This window comes from Anoplopoma fimbria, chromosome 2 (genome assembly GCF_027596085.1).
Source record: "Anoplopoma fimbria isolate UVic2021 breed Golden Eagle Sablefish chromosome 2, Afim_UVic_2022, whole genome shotgun sequence".
Taxonomy (NCBI): Eukaryota; Metazoa; Chordata; class Actinopteri; order Perciformes; family Anoplopomatidae; genus Anoplopoma; species Anoplopoma fimbria.
The window spans coordinates 6717847-6737160 of NC_072450.1; the positions used below are offsets into that span (position 1 = coordinate 6717847).

The window sequence follows — 19314 nt, forward strand, 5'->3', positions numbered from 1 at the left end:
AACTAACTGATGGATGATTGAAAACACTCGAGAAAAAGTAGAAGTAGAAGAAAAAAGTTGCTCGAAAATAAGCACCAAGTACGCAAATACACACACACAGTCAAGAGAATACTGAGGAGAATACTCTCATCAGAACAAAATACCTCTAAACAAGCCCAGAGAAAAGTACGGCATCAAATCCTCTCAAGCACTGAAGGACACCGCTGGAAGCTCCTACCTGCCTGGATGTGTGATCTGCTCTGCCAGGACTCACACCTCCATCCAGGCCGACGTCACTGCCTGCTCTGCTCCGGCAGCAGCGTGGGGCGGTGCGACCAGCCAACAACCTCTGAACAAACACTTCTTCCCATCACAGGGTTGCTATTGTTGTGAGTTTGTGTGAAACACAGAGAGAAAGAGAGAGAGAGAGGGAGAGAGAGGGAGAGAGAGAGCTAGAGGGAGGGAGTGTGAACAAGAGTGTTACGTGTCTGATTCATATGAGTGAGCTTTTAAAAGACTGATAATGACGTCGATATTTCTATACCAACTGTTCTAAAGAAATACATTTCTGTATTTAAATACAGAAACGTCATTCTTGTCAGAATGAAAAAAACTCAGAGGAAGCATTAGGAGCATTAAGAGACGCAAATTATGATTTTGAGCAGCAAAAATTTAGTTTTTTGCTGTTTAAGGGACAGTTCACCTCAAAATCAAAAGTATTTTTTCTTCTTACCTCTAGAGGAAAAGGATATTGCTTTTGAGTTTTTTAATGTATTCTTTGGCGGTTTGAGCACCACAAGTCGAGGGCCATATAGTCCCTTTATATTCGAAAGAAGGCAGATATCCTTCACCAAAAAAATCTAGATTGATGACTAGCACTACAGGTAAAGAACATTTTAATAATATGTATTTCTGTTTTTTGGTGTGAACTGTCTCTTTAAGCAGTTCTGTAACCACAATGATTAAATACTAGCTCAAGTGGGCACTAGCACTGTGATTCTCCCTTTAAATGATCATTTTGGTTTATTACAAGTTGTGCGTTGCACCGCCACGTTTCTACAGTAGCCCAGAATGGACAAACCAAACACTGGCTCTAGAGAGAGCCTTTGCTGTTTTTTCATTAAACCTGGAAACCACCGTAGTTCACCAACACTCTTGTGAAACTGCAGTCACTTGAGCCGCAGACTGTAAAACCCTGCTACCACCGGAGATTCACGTTGATCCAGTCTTGCAAAGGGAGGAGTGAGCGGAGGGGCATTCAGGTGCAACCAAAGCGCTAGTTGCTATCAAATCCTACACTCTGTACCTTTAAACAGCGAGATCATTTCCAAAGGCATTATTGAGCAAATAAATGTATAATGAGATAAATTATACTAAAAAGGCCAGAAGAGGCAGATGTTGCAGATTGTATCTGGTGGGATCAGGGAGGAAGCTCCTTCTCACTGTCACATGATTAGCTGCTATCTGATATTTCAGGAAAAACACAATGTTTGCCCGATACGCTGCAGCTCTGATCTATCGGTCTGACTCTAGTGTGACGACATCAGCTACATCGCCCAAAGCTGGCTACCATTTGACTCTCTGACTGCTGGGTCTTGTGGATTCTGATCACGTAACATGGTTATGAGACAACGTGCTGTAGGTATATGTGTGTATTTGTATCACTGTGTGGTTAAATATGTCAGTATCTGCCCACACACACACACCCTCAACACTCTCAGGAGGTTTTTTGCAGATTACAGCTACCGGCTCACCTGCTGAACTTGAAAAACTAACTCAATCATTTTCTCTCTTGCATGAAACATGTATGCAGAGGTTTCAGGACCTCAGGGAAGTGCTGCTTTTCACTCCTTATTGATAAAAGGTGTTGCACCAGCAGCTATGATACACACATCATGATGCAAAATTCCACATGTCAACGTCAGGCAGCATATTCAGTCTTATTGCTTCTGCAAATGCATGTTTGTTTTTCATGTGTGTAATCATGTTATTGTCATAGTTTGTATTTCGTCATTGAATTCATCATAATAACATGTTTCTTGTCGTTATCTACTTATGTAATATATTATTATTAATATGCTGTTATGTTAGTTTTAGATTTTCCTAATTATCCTCAGGCTGACACGCTGCTTTCCCAAATAAAAACAAACATTTCCCTGATGAACTGCAATAAAATGAGAGCAAAGCTGCTTTAATTTGTTGTCTAAAAAAAACACTTTTTGGGTTGTTTTTGCTTGTTCATAAGAATTTATTTTAATCTTAAAGAAGTTGCTTTTTTCCCCACGGCCGAGGTTTCTGGAATAATTTCCTGTATAATTAACAAAACTCTCCTATGAATGGACTAACTGTTACTGAAAACAGATGACTCACTTGTGCAACAAACGAGCACGGTATGTCTGTGTGTATGTACGAGGGGGTGGACAAAATAACATGAACACCTTACCGTGCATCTTGTGATCACAAGTCTCAAGGAGAAATGAACATAGCTGAAGCTTGTTGGCGGTAACCTTTGTGGCAGGGCTGTTGTATTGCACTGCATTACTCGGTCAAGTGTTTCTGTTATTTTGTCCACCCCATTTAGGTGCTGTTTCTTCGTTGCCCAGGGCTCCACAGCCTTCAACAACAAGACAAATTGTCATGTATATTCAAATAAAAGGTCTGTGCCCTCTGATTAGGATTTGAGGTTTGGTATATTTGGTTGCTTAGAAACTTAGATTGTGATCGCCTGAGTTCTGACCAGCTGACGCAGTTGGGGATTTATATGTATCTACCACACACACACACACACACACACACACACACACACAAACACACACACAAACAGAGAATGTACCACTCCCTTTGATCAAATATTTACCAGCACGTTGAATCATTAATAAAACATGATTTGGGTATAGACTGCTCACCTGCGTAAGCTTCGCCATCTACAAAAACCGCCAACACTCATCTACGTCAAAGAAGCAACCATCTACACACCAGTCTGAATCTGTGATCTCTAAAACTACACAGACTCTGTACAAGCAGGTTAAGTATTAAGTATTGATCAGGTAAAAATATGTGTGTTTTGAATTATTAAAAAAATACTCAGAGTCACAGAATTTAAGCAAAGAGCCTGACATGAAATGGAAGAGATGTGTCCTTATTTTACATTCCTCTGTGTTGATGTTTCCCTCAGTCAGTTTTTCATCCAGCCCATTAAACACCTGGTTAAACTGCTGGTTTCTACCTGAGTGGCTATCTGTCAGTCTTCACCTCATTTGCAGCAGTAGAAAATAGTCAGATTGGAGAGGGAAAAAAACAGTAATTTAGTTGCTTGTGCACATACATTTGGGTATCTGGAGAGCCTACAAACCAGACGTTTAACCTCAAGGTCTGAAAGGTGAAGCCAATGCAGAGTGCCTTCAATTTGCATTCTTTTGAACTGGCCATCAGGGGGCGACTCCTCTGGTCGCAAAAGAACTGTTTGATTGTATGAGAAAACAACCCTACTTCTCACTTCATTTATTACCTCAGCAATCGTTGTAAACAAGATTTTATGGTCTAATTGTGTTCCCAATTTAACAATAAATCTGGGTTATGCTTCAGGGCATGATTGACATATTCCTGCCTAGATAAGAAAACATATGACTCAATAAGCCAATTCAGATTCGGCTCCCCTTCCTATGTCACATGCAGTCTCATCAGACTGGGCTATTTCGGGAGGAGGACTTAAAGAGACAGGCGCTTAAATGGAGCGTTTCAGAGGGAGGATGAACACAGGTACATTCAGACAGACAGTAAGAGAAAAAATAAAGTGCTTTTTGAACATTAAAGCATGTAAAAATGTTCTATTTGAAACCCAAAATACAAGTATGAATGTGAAAATGAGCATGATATGTCCCCTTTAAATAAATACAGACCCAGACTCTTTCCCCTTTCATACTTCCTCAATATCCAGAAGTCTAGCATAAAGCACTGCATGGCTTATCCATTCATTTGTAAATACATATTTGATGGATTATCAATATAGTTGTAATGTGAATATAGGTATAAAGTAATCCAAAATGTAATCTGCATGGGGCCATGAGATAATGTGATTTAAAGGGTCAGTTAATCCAAATGACCTCACTTAAACCATACAGAAAAGTAGACTTTATATTTTCATGTTTGGTGATATCTGTCACTTTAATATTCATATATAACGCAAGTAAAAAATATTACATTTGTGGCCATTCCAGCATTTGAAAATTCCATAAAAATAAAAATCAACAGCGACATCTCTTTGAGGAAATAGTTTCCTGCTATAATTAAGTAACTTAATCCATCATCAGATCTCGATAGCACTGAATGTTCCCAGGCCCTAGCAGGTGAAATCTAGTGAATATCAGAAGCTTTAACATTGGATGTTTGGACGAGACTCCCTGTGTGTGTGTGTGTGTGTGTGTGTGTGTGTGTGTGTGTGTGTGTGTGTGTGTGTGTGTGTGTGTGTGTGTGTGTGTGTGTGTGTGTGTGTGTGTGTGTGTGTGCCTCTACATGTGCGTGGCATCCTGTGTGGTTTTAACAGCTCAGTGTCAACTCAACACCCTCGCTCTGGGCTGAACCCACACAGACAGACTGACACACACACACAAACAAACACACACACACACACACACACACACACACACACACACACACACACACACACACACACACAGAAGCCTGACTGACTGGGTGGCAAAGAAATGGGGTCCGTTTAACGAGGATGTGACAGTTGTAAAAACAAGCCACTCACTCAGGCCTGGAGTAGCCTGCATGCTAATCAGCTAGCGTGAGAGTGAGGTGAGAGTGCTACATTTATTCCACTGTTGGAGCTTATTTCCATGTTTATTCGCTTAGAGACAGAGGTTAAGTTAAGTGGTGGTAATTGGCAGCAGCTTTGGGGGTTTGAATGCAATGAAATCAAGTGCAGCAGAAGTGGGCTCTCACACTCCTCCAATCCAATCCAGCTGCCAACGAAACTCTCAGGACCTGTGTGTGTATGTGTGTGTGTGTGTGTGTGTGTGTGTGTGTGTATGTGTTTGTTTTGACAGTACGACAAAAAGCACAAAGCACACATTTGCATAATGACTGCGGTGGCACCTGCCCTTAGCACCGCTTGAGTGCGTCAGATTTTGCTTTAAAGCTAACAAACCTATTGAGATTTTACGCAGCGATCCAAAAATACTCTCACACAACACACACACACACACACACACACACACACACACACACACACACACACACACACACACAAACACACTGCAACATCTGAGCTTATCCAAGCAAAATAAAAGCAGATTTTGACAGCCACTAACCAACAAATAATATCACATTGCTTGGATGTTCACTACTTTTTTCCCCCTCTTGACTGACGCACACACCGTCTCTGAACACGCGGTGACACAGTCACAGATATTATATATTTAGAACTACTTGATTTGTCTCATAAGTATCCTGCAGTTTTCTTGTCTTCAACAAAAAGAAGCTGCTGTGTTTGCAGATGACAGAGAGGCTGGATGTGAGAGAGGCAACACAGGATGTTGATAACAGCACAACAAAACCACGGAGAGACGCCCAGACCATTGAGACCATTGAGACCACTGAGACCACTGAGACCAAAGAGTGCAAAACGCTCAATTACAGGCGACTGGGGGGCGCAATCAGTGCTAATGGGTAAAGGACTAATAGTGGGACAGGAAGTGGAGGTATTCCTGGAGGGATCTTGAACTTAAAACAGGTTTTCCGGTGTCACAAGGCTGGTTCACTTTTAACCAGGGTAGATCACCGTGGTAACCTACACTTCAGGGTGAAACTGCTGACCAATCAGCTTACTTGAAAATCTAAGTCATCATATATACAGGATCCAGACATGGACAAAAGTACTGATTTCACAATAAAGTGACAAGTAATGAAGAGCAATACATATTTCCATAAGCCAGTAGATTCATGTTCCAGACTTTGCATGTGTTCACTCTGGGATAGTTTATAGAACTAAATATAACAATAGTGATAAGAAGCTGCATTTTTAATTGAGCACAATTTCTTTCATTCCCAACAGCCTAACATGAGGAGACGTGATGGTAATTGGAAATAAAAACTATGCCCTGTGTTGACTATTATTAGAAAAATAATCCACACGCTGTTAATTACCCCCCCATTAAATCATGAATGCAACATTTTGGTCAGATAAACCTTATCAGGCATTCACTACTTTTCTTCTCTTTCCAGTCTGACATTACTTTTACTCTCTGCGTCATACATTCATGATAGTTTGTCCAGCATCAAACAAAAACGCAAGAAAAACTCACTCTATACTAAATTACTATCATATTATAATAATTCCTGCGTTTATTTATAGCTTTAGCCCTACTTTTAAAGATTATTTCTAAAGATTCTACACCTTCTTATTCTATTCTACTCTACGTGTGATTATATTGTAATCTTTCTACCACCTTGAATATCAGTTTTTGCTGTCACTATAACCACATTTTTCCATGGGCATCTCATTTTCCAATTTAGTACATCATTCATGTTTCAGATGATGTTGCTTTTGATAACCAAACTCTACATATTTCACATGAACACGCTTGTAGCCAGAGTTTTCTTAGCAAGCTGATAACCAGCTCTGTGATACGAGTCAACAAGGATGACCAACGTCAAGTTAACCCAAAAGGGGAAACTTGTCATGACTCTATATTGTCAGTAATGTTAAATTGAGAATGAAAACTTTAAGGCTTTATTAACTCCAAAAGGGGAATTGTTCCATTGCTCTTCAAGGCATAATTGAATCAGCACCACAACAATAGAAAGAGAACACAATCAAAACATGAAAACAGAACGTTATAAAACACCAAAAAAAGCGCTAGAATCCATCAGGATGTCCTCATAAGTATAGTATCATGGGTCCATGTTTTCTATGCAGAGGAAGGGTTCAGCGATCAGCTGTGCTTCCTCCTCCTCCTCAGTTGTTAACTATGGGCGTGTATGTCTCTCTCTCTCTCTCTCTGTCTCTCTCTCTGGTGCTTTGAGAGGCTTCAGTAGTCTGGCTGGTGGCCAAAAATAGCCCCCTCAGCTGGCACACTGGCCCAATTTACGACCCCTTCACATTCAGCGGAGGGCAGACCTGCTCTTGGCACTCATTTCCCACAGAGAACACAAAAAAAACTGTGAAAACACCAGAATCCCACCAGCAGCGTTACAAAGGAAATCCCACCTACATATCTGCTAAATGTCACGGAGGACATGAATCCCATCATAACTGTCTGTAACCTTTCTCTTTGTCATCAGTGCTGATGCTCCCTGCCTGCTCTCACTCCTGGAGAGGAGAGAGGAACACTTTCTACAAAGTGTAACAAGAAGAGGCAAAACTGGCCCCAAAGCCAAAGCCTGCGATGCTTTTAACTGAGCGCCAACTGCCAGAAGTCTGAGCCAGAGGTTTTCACGGACGGCAGCCCACAAAACCACAAAAAGTTAAAAATAAATGGACTAGCTGTCCACCAGTGACTCTCGCGCTGCAGCTCCAAGAGAGGGCCACATGAGTCGGTGAGATGGGATATCAAAGAAGTGTTCACAGACAGAGGTGAATATCACGACGGTGTGCCAAAACAAACTTAGGAGGTCACTTACCATCTGAGTCCGGCTCTTGGGACAGCCATTGATGTCGCCAATCTTCTCGTTGGCTGGGGAGAGACAGAAAGAGGAGGCAGAGACAGAGAGATGAAAGAAGAAGAGGGAGTGAAAATTGTTTTCAGGCCAGTTCTGTAGATGAATCCCTTTCTTTTAGTTCCAGTGGAGATCCCTGAGTGTGTGTGTGTGTGTGTGTGTGTGTGTGTGTGTGTGTGTGTGTGTGTCCCAGACTATTGCCGGCGGAGTGAGGAGAGCAGAGGTGTTCATGCCGGTGACTGTGACCCCTCCTCTCTCCTCCCGCTGAGACACGAAACACTATCTGGTCACAGCAAATGGGAACGAGGCCACTGGGGGCCCGACAGAGATGTGTGTGCTTTGCAGAAGGGGGCGTGTGCGTGTGTGTGTGTGTGTGTGTGTGTGTGTGTGTGTGTGTGTGTGTGTGTGTGTGTGTGTGTGTGTGTGGTGTTAAGGATTCCTCCCATCTATTAGAGGCCCGGCCCACAGCAGCTGAGACACGATCGTCAGCTCACAGCTGACAACTGTGTCGACAGCACGGCCTCCTGCATCAGGAGGCACAGCAGGGCCCACGGTGCAGCTCCACCTCAGGACCACGTATTGCACTTCCTACCCTGTGGGAAAAAACTCCTCTTCCTGTCCGTTGAAGAATACTTAGTGTACTTTCTGCAGATGTGTTCTGCAGACACTGGACTAAATTGCACCAGTGGTGTCCTTTTTCATGATTTAATAGCAATTAATTCAAGTTTAATAATGTTAAAAAATTGTGGGGAATAAAATATGAAATGATCCAATTAAAAGATGAAAAAAAATTGAATTTATTTTGTTGTACACGAGAAGTAAACCAGGTTATTGTTCCTTATCTTCAACAGAATATTTGGTTTCTTAACGAAAAGCCAAATTTGAAAGACAGATTTACTTAAGGTAGATTTACTTAAATTACTTGAAAAAAATGAATAAAAGTTCAATTCAAGTCAACTTTATTAACATAGCCCAATAAAACCTCAAGGGCAAATTTGTATTTACAGCATATGACATATTTAAATCTTCAATTTGGATAAGCAAAAAAACCTTTAACTTGAGTTACCTTAATGCCAATGACAAATAATGAGGTGTGGTGATGGCCAATTGAAGGGTAGATGTATCCACTTTTCTTTTTCTTGTTTTAACTTTATCGTTTTGCTCGACTCAATCAAAGCATGTAAGTAAAGCTGATGGATATTTGTACTACTACCTACTATACTGTTTAAACAATATTTCCCTACTGGGACATCAGTAAAATAAAGCAGTGTGGTCAAGACTTTAGAGGTTTTTATGAGCCCTGGAAAACAATATTTAAAACAAAAGCTTCATCTTGATGAGAATATTAGCTAAAGTCTGTCAAATAGCATTCCCTACTTATAAAAATAGTTAATTTAGACGATTCATGATGTAACACTTTTACTGCTGGCTGTGGTTTGTGTGCTTCCTGAGAAATTACACACTTTGGTCACAGACACCCACAAGAGAGAGCTACTCTGTGATTTTAAGACACATAAAATAAAACAATAAGACAATAACCAGACACATTTTGCAGAAAATGTGAATAACAGCTTACGAACCAGCACCCGGATATAAACGCTTCTCCGAGAAGAACAAAGTATCCAAAGACTGGGAGCTGAGGTCAACAGTAAAAATATCTTCAAAGGTCACAGATAAGGCCAACGGTAGCCTCAAGGACAGTTCATAAGAAGGTGACTGAGGTTTTCTCTCCTCCTAAGTCCTGACCTTGAGGGTGAGTTGGTCAAATAGCTCAACACATCCGTACCACATCCGCTCCCAGTGTGGCTGCCCCGACACCAGCAGGCTGCTCCGGTTTCACCAGCGATTATGTGGTGTGAGGTTTATTTTTTCCCCCAGTGGAGGGGAGGCAGCAGGAAGAGCAGGTGAATGGATGGCTCCGGCTAGCATTGTTTTGATATGAGAGCAGAGCAGCAGTGGTCAGCGTGGAAATATCATGTACGTAGGCTTGTTGTTGAAAGAATACACAGTAACTAGATGACATTTTTTTTTATCCCAAGAGATTTTTCAGGAATGCAGAAACCATTTAAGTGCACTTTGGGAGTTTACTTACATTGTAACCGATAAAACTAAATTAAAACTTTACTTCATGAGACCCAAAAAAAGAGACAAACTCCCCCGATGGTCCAGGAATAAGCCAGCAAGACAGACTGCTCCAATTTGTTTCCATATTAAGAAATAACTGGAATACAATCAGCAGATCATTGCTACTGTGCAGATAAGTAGATATTTGTGGCATATTTCCATCTCCATGTCTACTTCTTTACTCTTACATCCCTAAGCATGTATAATACATTTCACATACAGCCTTTAAAATGCCCCAAAGTCTGATCCAACGCTCAAAAAGTGAATCACATGCAGCAGCTACAGTATGAGAGCAGTGAGACTTCTCTCTGTGCAGAACGAAAGCCCCACGGAGCAAAAGAAGTAAAAATCTGGGTCAGAGACGAGTGGGACGAGCTGGGAGCAGACAGTCAGTGACATGCTGAGTCACAGTCAGCTGGTGGCGGCCCACTGCAGCCCGGAGGCTGTCGGCACGAGAAATGACAGGCTGAGGACGGTCGGAAGAAAATGACAAGACTGATGATGATACAGGCGAGGGTGAGGGTCAGAAGCACAGAGGAACAGCCCACTTTCACAGCTCGCACAAGGCTGAATATCTTCTGATTCTGCTCTCACGTGAACACCTAGTACTGCTTGACAGGAACGTTCTCTTTTATCATCAGTACAGCTTTGATTTTATTAGTTTGTGTTCTAATATAGTAGTTATATTTCTGTGCTGTCTTCATATGTTCTAAGGACAAGATTCTGTTACACATTCATACTAAAGGAGTATAGAGTGCTGAAGGAATCAGTCCTTAAACGCAGAAATGAGAACATTTCTGAACTTCTCGTTCCCTTGTTTTAATGGGTTTTTGGTTAGATGCCTGAAATATGGTCTGTGGTTAACACAAGCTTAACAGATTTTTAATGTTCTACCACATAAAATACATTAGTAAATACTCTACTTGAAAATGTTTAAAGCTTTTGCATGTCTTAAAAAAAGCGGTTGCTACTAATCTGCTAAATGAGACTACAAAACATCATCACATCTGCCTTTAGCTTAGTGGTGACATGAAGTCATGTGACCATGGTGTAGTTTGTTTATATCCTAAGAGTTTTACTTCTGGCAATTGCAGTTACGCTTATAAAATCATCACTGTGTGTTTATTTGTGAAAATTATCTTCTGAACATCACATGTAAAGTATCATAAACTTTTGTTTGCCACAGATCTTATTTTCTACAATAATCCCAAATCCAATGAAAAAGTCTCATTGGCTTTTTGTCAGCCAACAAAAATACTTCATCCCTGCAGCACTCTATGAATCTCACAACACACCAGATCCCTTTGAGTTTTTCTGAATGAGAAAAGAAAGTTTGTTGAATCCAAGTTCTTTAAGTTCACTCTTGAGCCTGAGAGCAAACCTGAAAAAGATGGATTTGAACTTCTCCAATAGTGTTTTGTCCTGACTCAATAACCCTCCAATGGAAGAAAATTATTTAGTGGTTCAGGAATATATGAACTCTCACTTCAAACTGAAATTGCCGTTATTACATCAACATGTCAGATAATAGAGGTAAAGGGTTTAGTTCTGTAATATCAACTCTATTTGCAAAAGAAAAGCTTCTTATTTGATGATGATGTCCCTCTTTTTTGAATGAAATGCAACTATTTGTCTGGTAAAGGTCAGTCATGCCTTTAAAAGTCGTGTTTCACACGATGAGTGTTGGTTTCCTTTTGCAGATTTTTGGAATCAAATGTGTTGTTTATCCTTACCTACGACCTGGATGATCTCCGCCAGCAGCACTCCGTCCGCCACGTCCGTTTGCAGGTCCTTGATCAGACGCTTGTGTCCTGACTTGGCAAGATAGTGGTTGGCCCAGTCCGTGTAGATCTGTGGTCAGACACAAAACACAAACCACGCGGTTGAGCTTCAAGCCAGCAAAAATAAAAACCAGTCCAAAGTAGGGGCAACCCCGTCGGGTCGTCCACGTGTTTCAAACTCCATAAACACTTGAAAACTACAAAAGGTATAAATGGTTGAAGCAAATTTACGACACTAATAAAATAACAACATGGTTGAATGGGAGCAGAGTAGCCCTCTTTCTTTTGTTGGGGCTCCGATCTGGCATATATCCGCGTGGTATTCAAATTGGGGCCATTGTGCTCAGCCGGGGCATTCATCTCGCAGCGCACGGCGGCTGTTTTCAATGGGCCATGCTGACATCACTCTCTGGGGACAGAAAAGACCCTTCACTGCCTGGGGGGAGGAGGGGAGGGGGGGGCCAGAGCAAGCATCTGAATAATCTGAATAGCGTCCTTCATAATTAGTCGACAAACTCTCTCTCTTTTACTCTCTCTCTCTCTCATCAAGTGAGTTTCTATTTTATTGTCACATTAAAAAAAAAAAGGCTCTCAAAGGTTGAAGTGAGGTTGCTCTGAACAATATTATTATTTTTGAGAAACCGATACCTCCGGAATCTTTTTGTATTTTTCTGCATTGTCAGGCCCGTCTGTAAACTGCAGAGTCAGTTTAACAAGTGTATCTTCAGAGGGTTTCCCCCCCCCCACAGGGATCCGAAACACTCCAACTCAGCTAAATTAAGACACCCCTCCCTCAACAGTATGTCTCACTCTCATTTTCACACTAACCCAAAAACTGTTATATCAGTCAGGTGAAAAAAAATGACAGGAGGAGAGACAATCAGTATGCTGGAGTAAGTGGATTATTGTCGTCATTCTGGAGTAATTAGATTTCTTCAGTGTCATGTAAATCAAAAATCAGATTTTTCAAGCTGGATTCCTCATTTTGCCTTTGCATGTGTTAACAGGCACATGCATGAAGGGAAAGTATCGATGTGACAGCAGAACTGAAGAGTCCTTATGTTCAAAATAATGAAATCCAGAGGCAGAGTTCAACTGAAAGAGAAGAATCTATCAGTCTGAATAAGTCTTTCGCCACAAATTGACATTATTTTCTTAAAATCAGTTTCAGTTTTACTTAATTAATCATGTGTTGGTTAATTCAGGCTCAACGGTATAATCAGAGAATGTCTAATATGAGGAGAACTGGCACTCGCGGGTTAGTTCGGTTTCCGGACTGGTTGCAGTAATAATCTTTGACCATGCGGGCGCTCGTAGGCGAGTCCAGAATGAATGGGAGCCAACGGGGTTTTATCCTCAGAATCCACTTTTCTCAATGTAATTTTTTGTCAAGTAATTTGAAAGTTGCTATCAAAGGGTGGGGCTAAAATAATAAACTCAGCTGAATATTGCATTTTTTATCACGTATCTGTTCTAAAAAGGTGTTCAAAAAATGCGATTCACACTGTCAGAGGTACTGCTTTACGGCAGTTTCTGAATCACTTCGGCACTTCCTTTTATTAACATATAATAGTATAATATATAATATATATAATATAAATACAGTTAACTTCGACGGAAAGTCCTCCTTAAGATAATGTTTCCGATGCGCTTCAGCTTCAGATGCCGTCAAGAGGGGTCTCTGGTCGTAATCAGTCGCAAGTCCGTCCCTGACCAATCAGCATTCATTAGCAGAATGCTAGCGTATACGGCCAACAACGGCCCAAACTGTAAGAAATCGAAAGGACATAAGTACTCACTCATTTGACTTTTGAACCATAATCTATATTGAACTTGCGGAATCTACAATAAAATTTGCGATATTTCAACGACAAGCAGGTGAAAGAGGCATAATTAGCCGTTTAGCCCGATAGACTCCCATTCAATCTGGACTCGCCCGGTGGATGTCTCATGGAACTACAACCAAAATCGGTACAATGGGGCGTATAGAGTGCCCAGGCTCTTCGTAGACGGGCTCTGGTATAATGAAATGTTTAGTGAAGAGAGAACGGGTCAGCTAAGCAATAAAATCAAAGCACTAGTTGTATAAAGATCTTATTACTTTTGAAGCTCTTACATGTCTTCAAAAAAGGGTCTGGAAGCAAGTGGCTTAAATAGACTACATTCTGTCATCACTAGTCCGCCTTTAGCTTAGTGGTGGTGACATGAAGTCATGTGACAGTGGTGTAGTTCGAATATAGCCGAACGTTTACACGTCAAAATCACAAAAGTGGTGTTCATTTGTGCAGATTATTTTAGAGTATCACAAACGTTTGTCCGTCATTGAGCTTATTTTCTGCAATAATCCAATATCCAATTTGAAAAATATCATTGGATTTGTTGTCAAGGGAACCAGTGTGATGCTAACTTCCGGGTGGGCCCACAAAAATATGTCATCCCTGAAGCACTCTATAAGAAATAAGATAAGATGTGATGACGTAAATAAAACAGTACTGTGTTAAAAAATGAAGAAGTTCTATTCACCAGCAGTTACCAGGTTACCACTATACTTCCTGTTAACCTATTGTCGGATTTTTCTTGTGTAAACTAATATCGCCCAGTAACCCTTGTTTCTATGTAAGCTTCCTCAAGTGCATCTGTTAGTCCTGCATGACTGCTCAGCATTGTTAAGGTCAAACCTCGGCACAAACACGAACACACAACACGCACGGAGGTGAGGTGTGTGACACGGTCGTGACCCCTTGATTCTTTGTGTTGGTACTGTAAACAGACCCGGAGATTTTTCTGCCACGCTACTCATCGCATGAATCACAGCTCTCATGATGGCGTACAACAGGTGTGCACACTTCAAAAGGCACGCACACACACACACACGCACACACATATACTCATCTCCACGCACAAGCTCAAAGGTTTATGAGAGTACACGACCACACATTAAACACAAAGAGTCTCAGAGCGATGTTTAAATCACACAGGCTGCATACCCAAACACAAATGCACGGTTATAAAAAGCCTCTTGAGTGACACACGGAGTTAAGAAAGCTTTCAAGCGCTGAGGATTAGGCTCTATCATTTTAATGCACTCTCTCAGCTGGTCATGGAGAAAAGGAAGTGCAATGTTCAGGAGCTTTTGTGTGTGTGTGTGTGTGTGTGTGTGTGTGTGTGTGTGTGTGTGTGTGTGTGTGTGTGTGTGTGTGCGTGCGTGCGTGTGTGTGTGTGTGTGTATGCTTTCTTTGAAGCAGTTTCGGCCAGGTAAATTGTAGGGTTGGGGTGTAATTAAAATCGGGGTGAAATGGGTAGCTGTCAGTCACAGAGGTGAGTGAAGGGGGGTTTCAAACAGCCTGAGGGCATGGGTATGTTGTGAGAGGAAAGAAAAGGGGAAGTGGGCAGGCCACAACAAGTTGCCTTCTAAGTCCTGAAAATTAAACTTTTCAAAACAAATTTTGTGTCTCTGATGTCTTCTTCTAAGCCAGAGCATCAGGTTCAAACTGTAAACATGATATCTCAGGTATTGTTGTAAGAGGAAACATGCAGGGGTGATGCATTTTAGCACTGTGATCTAGAGAGATAGAGGGCCACACATTTTTAATAAAAGATGAACATTTCCAACTACTTAACAGTACACAAATCAATATTCAATATAACAGTAAATCAATTTATTATGTCTTCTATGAAAGGGCTCGGTTGCCAGCACCTCCACAGGGCTTTTTTGCTTCTTTTAGATAATTACTAGACAGTTTTACTCTATAGTAAGTACTCACAAGCTCTGATTAATTAGTGATTGATGCAATGATTAATAGTGCAATTACATATTGGAATAAATTCAATGCAGCCAAGAAAAAGAGACAATGAATAAAATCATCAGATCATTTGAATTATGTGTTTTTAAACATGGGAACCTCTAAAAGTTACATACATATGTATATATATATTTAGTTTTTATCTGATCCGAATATATTTTATACTTAATTGCCTTGAGGGGAACAATTTAATGGCACCAAGATGCCTGGTATGCAGAAACTAAATGTAAACATAAGGAATTAATTAACTTGAAACCATTAATAATTGAACCATCTCCTGTGATACATAACTGGCACCGAAGTTCATCCGGCCACAGACCAAATGATACAGCAGTCAGATGTCTGTAAATCAAAGGCCATGTTAACAACTGAAACCTAAAAAAACCATCATGCATTAATCCGGATCATGTGTGTTTAACCGCACCTTTAATAAAGCTTCTGTGATCTCAAGATTGTTCACATTGGTCACAAAAAGACAGAGGCGGTGGGACGTGATGAGAAGCAGGCCAAGATCTGAGAGGCTATTTTAATAAGCTGCATGGATAGTGGAGAGGAGTATTTATTGACTCAATATATATAGGACAGGAATGAGGTATCACTGACTCCAGACCATTCTCTACATCAGAGAGAAGAACTCTGCATATTGAATAGAACATTTAATCAAAACTCCCAAGGGTTGAAAAAGGACTGATGAATCGATATTTTAATTATGTCTGAAATTGAATTCATTGAATTGCTAAGAGGGCGACGTAGAGGATAAGTGGTCGGCGTTATTACCTCACAGGACAGGCCCTTTAAATGTAGGGTTGGCTATTGAACATCAGTGCTTTTATTGTACTATATGTAATGTGTCTGAAAAAAAAAAAAGTATCAAAACCTGTCAAATTTAAAAAGCTGGAATATTGGGTCCCATTCTTATTCTGTTCTGATCTTAATCAGGATTCATTGCTAAGTTTAGATTGGATTGCATCAGGGCATAATTCTTGTGTGCACTCGTGTGTAAAGGCAACATTAAGCACTGCTGCTATGGTTTAAAGTTTGGCTGATTCTGCTCAATGGAAAAAGGCTTTTGGTATAAAAAAACGTATTTAGATTCCTTTAAAATATGGAGTTGAATAAAATTACCAAAGGGAAAACACAAAAAACAAACAAAAAAAAAGGTATCTTTTTGTGAGATTCATACTTTCCTTCATCCATTTTTATATAAACAATCAGTTTTTTGCAAACTCTTAACCTCCTGTCTGACAGTTGACCCTGTAATGGCACCACAACCTGTCAAAAGTTTCCCATACTGGGATCCGTTTCAGCCATCTATGACCTTCAACAGAGCTCAACAGGATGCAAAAATAAATAATGAACACAACAAAGCCTCTCTTCTGAAACAGTGACACCAAATATCAGTTAATATCGTTACATATTTCACCATGGTATCACTCACATCCATGTGTCAACACTCAGAGACCGAGTGATCCATATCAAAGAGGCTGATGTTAGATACATTTTCCATGAAGGGGAAATCCCTCCATCCTCAGAAACTCCCAGTAATCCCGACCTTTTCCTCGTGGGATTGAGGGTCTTTTTTTAGGAGCCGTAGATTCATGTCGGGGACATTCCCGTCACCAGAGAAAGCAACATGACACTGACTCATTCACACTGTCAGGGGGCCTAATGGAGAATGTCATATGTGGCTTATTGACCTCCTGTTTTGGGAATTTGAATAAATAAATCTGGGTCTTTTTTTGGTTTAAATGCTGACCGTTAACTGTGCGGTTCAAAGTATTTTAACATTTACACACTGTATCGCTACAGCTGCTATAAAGACCATCAACTTAGAGTTCACTGTTTCATTTCAGATCCAAAGTACCGGATAAACAACTGAGAAAAATCAGACCGTTATTATCAGCTTTTGATTTAATCCGTATCATTTCAGGCTTACGTTTTTCCTGTCTCAACGTCTGCAATGTCATTTTGTTTTAAATTGCCTTTCACAGTGGGTTAAGACTAAATCCCAAAATTTGGCATTATGACATTTTTTCTAACTCTGATCAAAAACAAAGACCAGTAAACAACCCACCATGCTTTGTCACGCATTGCATGAAGGCATTGACACATGTTCGTTCACGTTCGCATAATAAAGCTTAATTTAAGCCTTCAAAAACCGGCACAGAGTCAGATCTTCAAAAGCCTGTGACAAAGCAGCGGTGACTCACTCAATCAGACAGCTGCGTCTTTTTTCTCTCTCTCTCACACATAAAAGCACAAATCTAGCTTCTTTTTTTTTTTGCAATCCAGAATCCCCGCTGCCTCCGCTTGCTGAGTCACCAGGCCGGTGCACGATGCCTACAGAGGGGCATGACGCATACAGGCCATCCCCACAGCGCTGGGTCAGCCAGGGCAGACAGAGGGCGAGTTCAGCCGGGGCATCACACTGAGAGACTGCCCTTGTTTCGAAGGAGAGAAAAGTGAGTTTTGTTTTTCTGGCCTGGGCGGCTCGGCTGCAGATGCAGAGGTTCAGCACATGTCACAACAGATCATGACGGAGGTCTGATTATACAGTAGGAGGAGCGGAGCAGATGTGCTTTTGTGCTTCTTGTGGTTCTTGTGTGAAGTTCTTCTCTGTCAAACTGTCACTCAGCTGGAGAAACCACGTCGCATTACTTCACTCTCTCATCTCTGTTGTTGTTTGCACTGACGCTGACTTGCTGCTCGCTAAGCAAACACTGCAGTGATGAAGACGTATACAAGAGCATCGTTGCTCTAGAGTGAAGGTAAGAAAAAAAACGTTTTAGGGTGATGTTAGTGGATTCTTTGTATTTGTCAAGTGGGTTTAAATTGGAAGAATGTTTTTTGTTTTTTTTACCATGTAGAAATAATCACAATCAGCCAAATACACTGCAAGCCTCAATCTGCACAAATCAAGTTTTTGTAACTACGGTGAGAGTGAGTAAGAGATTCTCCAGATAAGCTTTTTCTAACTTAATGCCTTAAACTAAGAATTTGGTTTATTGAGCTGCACACAGAAATGCAGAGCGTGGTGGAAAACCCCAATGTCAATTCAAAAGAAAAAGTAGGGCACAAGTTCAAAAAAAGGTTATAGAGGGCTGGACAGCAAGGGTTGCCAGGTTGCCATTGGCAACCAGTTATTGGGCTTTGGTTACCATCAGTAGAAACCACTTTCTAACATATAAAAAGTAGGCAGAAAACAGCAAAACTGGAACCCCAGTCTCTTCAGCTGTAGTTGAGAATCAGGAGAGATTAAAGGCAATCTAAAGTAGAGATGATGGACAAGCTGATGTTGGACGAACAATCCAAGACTTCAGTACTGAAGGGCTAATGGATCGGAGGTGGGAAATAGCACAAAGTCCCGGACACCAAAAAAGGAGAAAATGGATTAGCAAGCAACCAGTGACTTGTCTGATTTATTTTTGAGAGACGTGTGAAGAACATGACAACACTTGTGTTTTACCTGAAATTGAAGGTGGACACATTAAATGATAACACTTCAATTCATGTTGTGTAAAGTATCAGATGAAAGAACAAACTACAAAGGATTTTGTTTGGCTACTGTAATAAAGCGTACATTCTTTTCTGTCGCATTTTCATTATTTAGCTGACATATAACTGCACAGTATCTTAATTACTCCAAATATAAGGTGACCAAAATTGCCGACCATATTTTCAAATTTCGGCAATCAAAAGCGTTGCTGGCAACCACTTTTAAAAGTTAATGTTGAGCCCTGCCATACATGCTAGCAGCTACAGAAATGCCCACATTCCTGAGTCAAATATTCACTCTCAGTAGCGGTTATTAGAAATGATGAAGAAGTCGGGTCAAATAGAGCAACAAATCCACAGAAACCTATACAAAAACACCTAATGTCACGAAAAGAAGCCACTAATTCGTCATGTGACAGCAGAACAATGTTGAATATGTTTGCACACAATCTTGGGTCTGTTTATTTTTA

The 19314-nt window shown here is 40.8% G+C and overlaps 1 protein-coding gene across 1 annotated transcript in view; it reads right to left on the minus strand.

The window, feature by feature from the left end:
• Positions 1 to 19314, minus strand: part of nav2a (neuron navigator 2a) — a 115600-nt gene that overhangs the window by 74778 nt on the left and 21508 nt on the right. Inside the window, exons 2-3 of the mRNA XM_054608542.1 lie at positions 11499 to 11616; positions 7606 to 7658 (exon numbers count right to left, since the gene is read on the minus strand). Coding sequence (XP_054464517.1) covers positions 7606 to 7658; positions 11499 to 11616 — 171 coding nt within the window. The remainder of the gene's footprint in view (positions 1 to 7605; positions 7659 to 11498; positions 11617 to 19314) is intronic.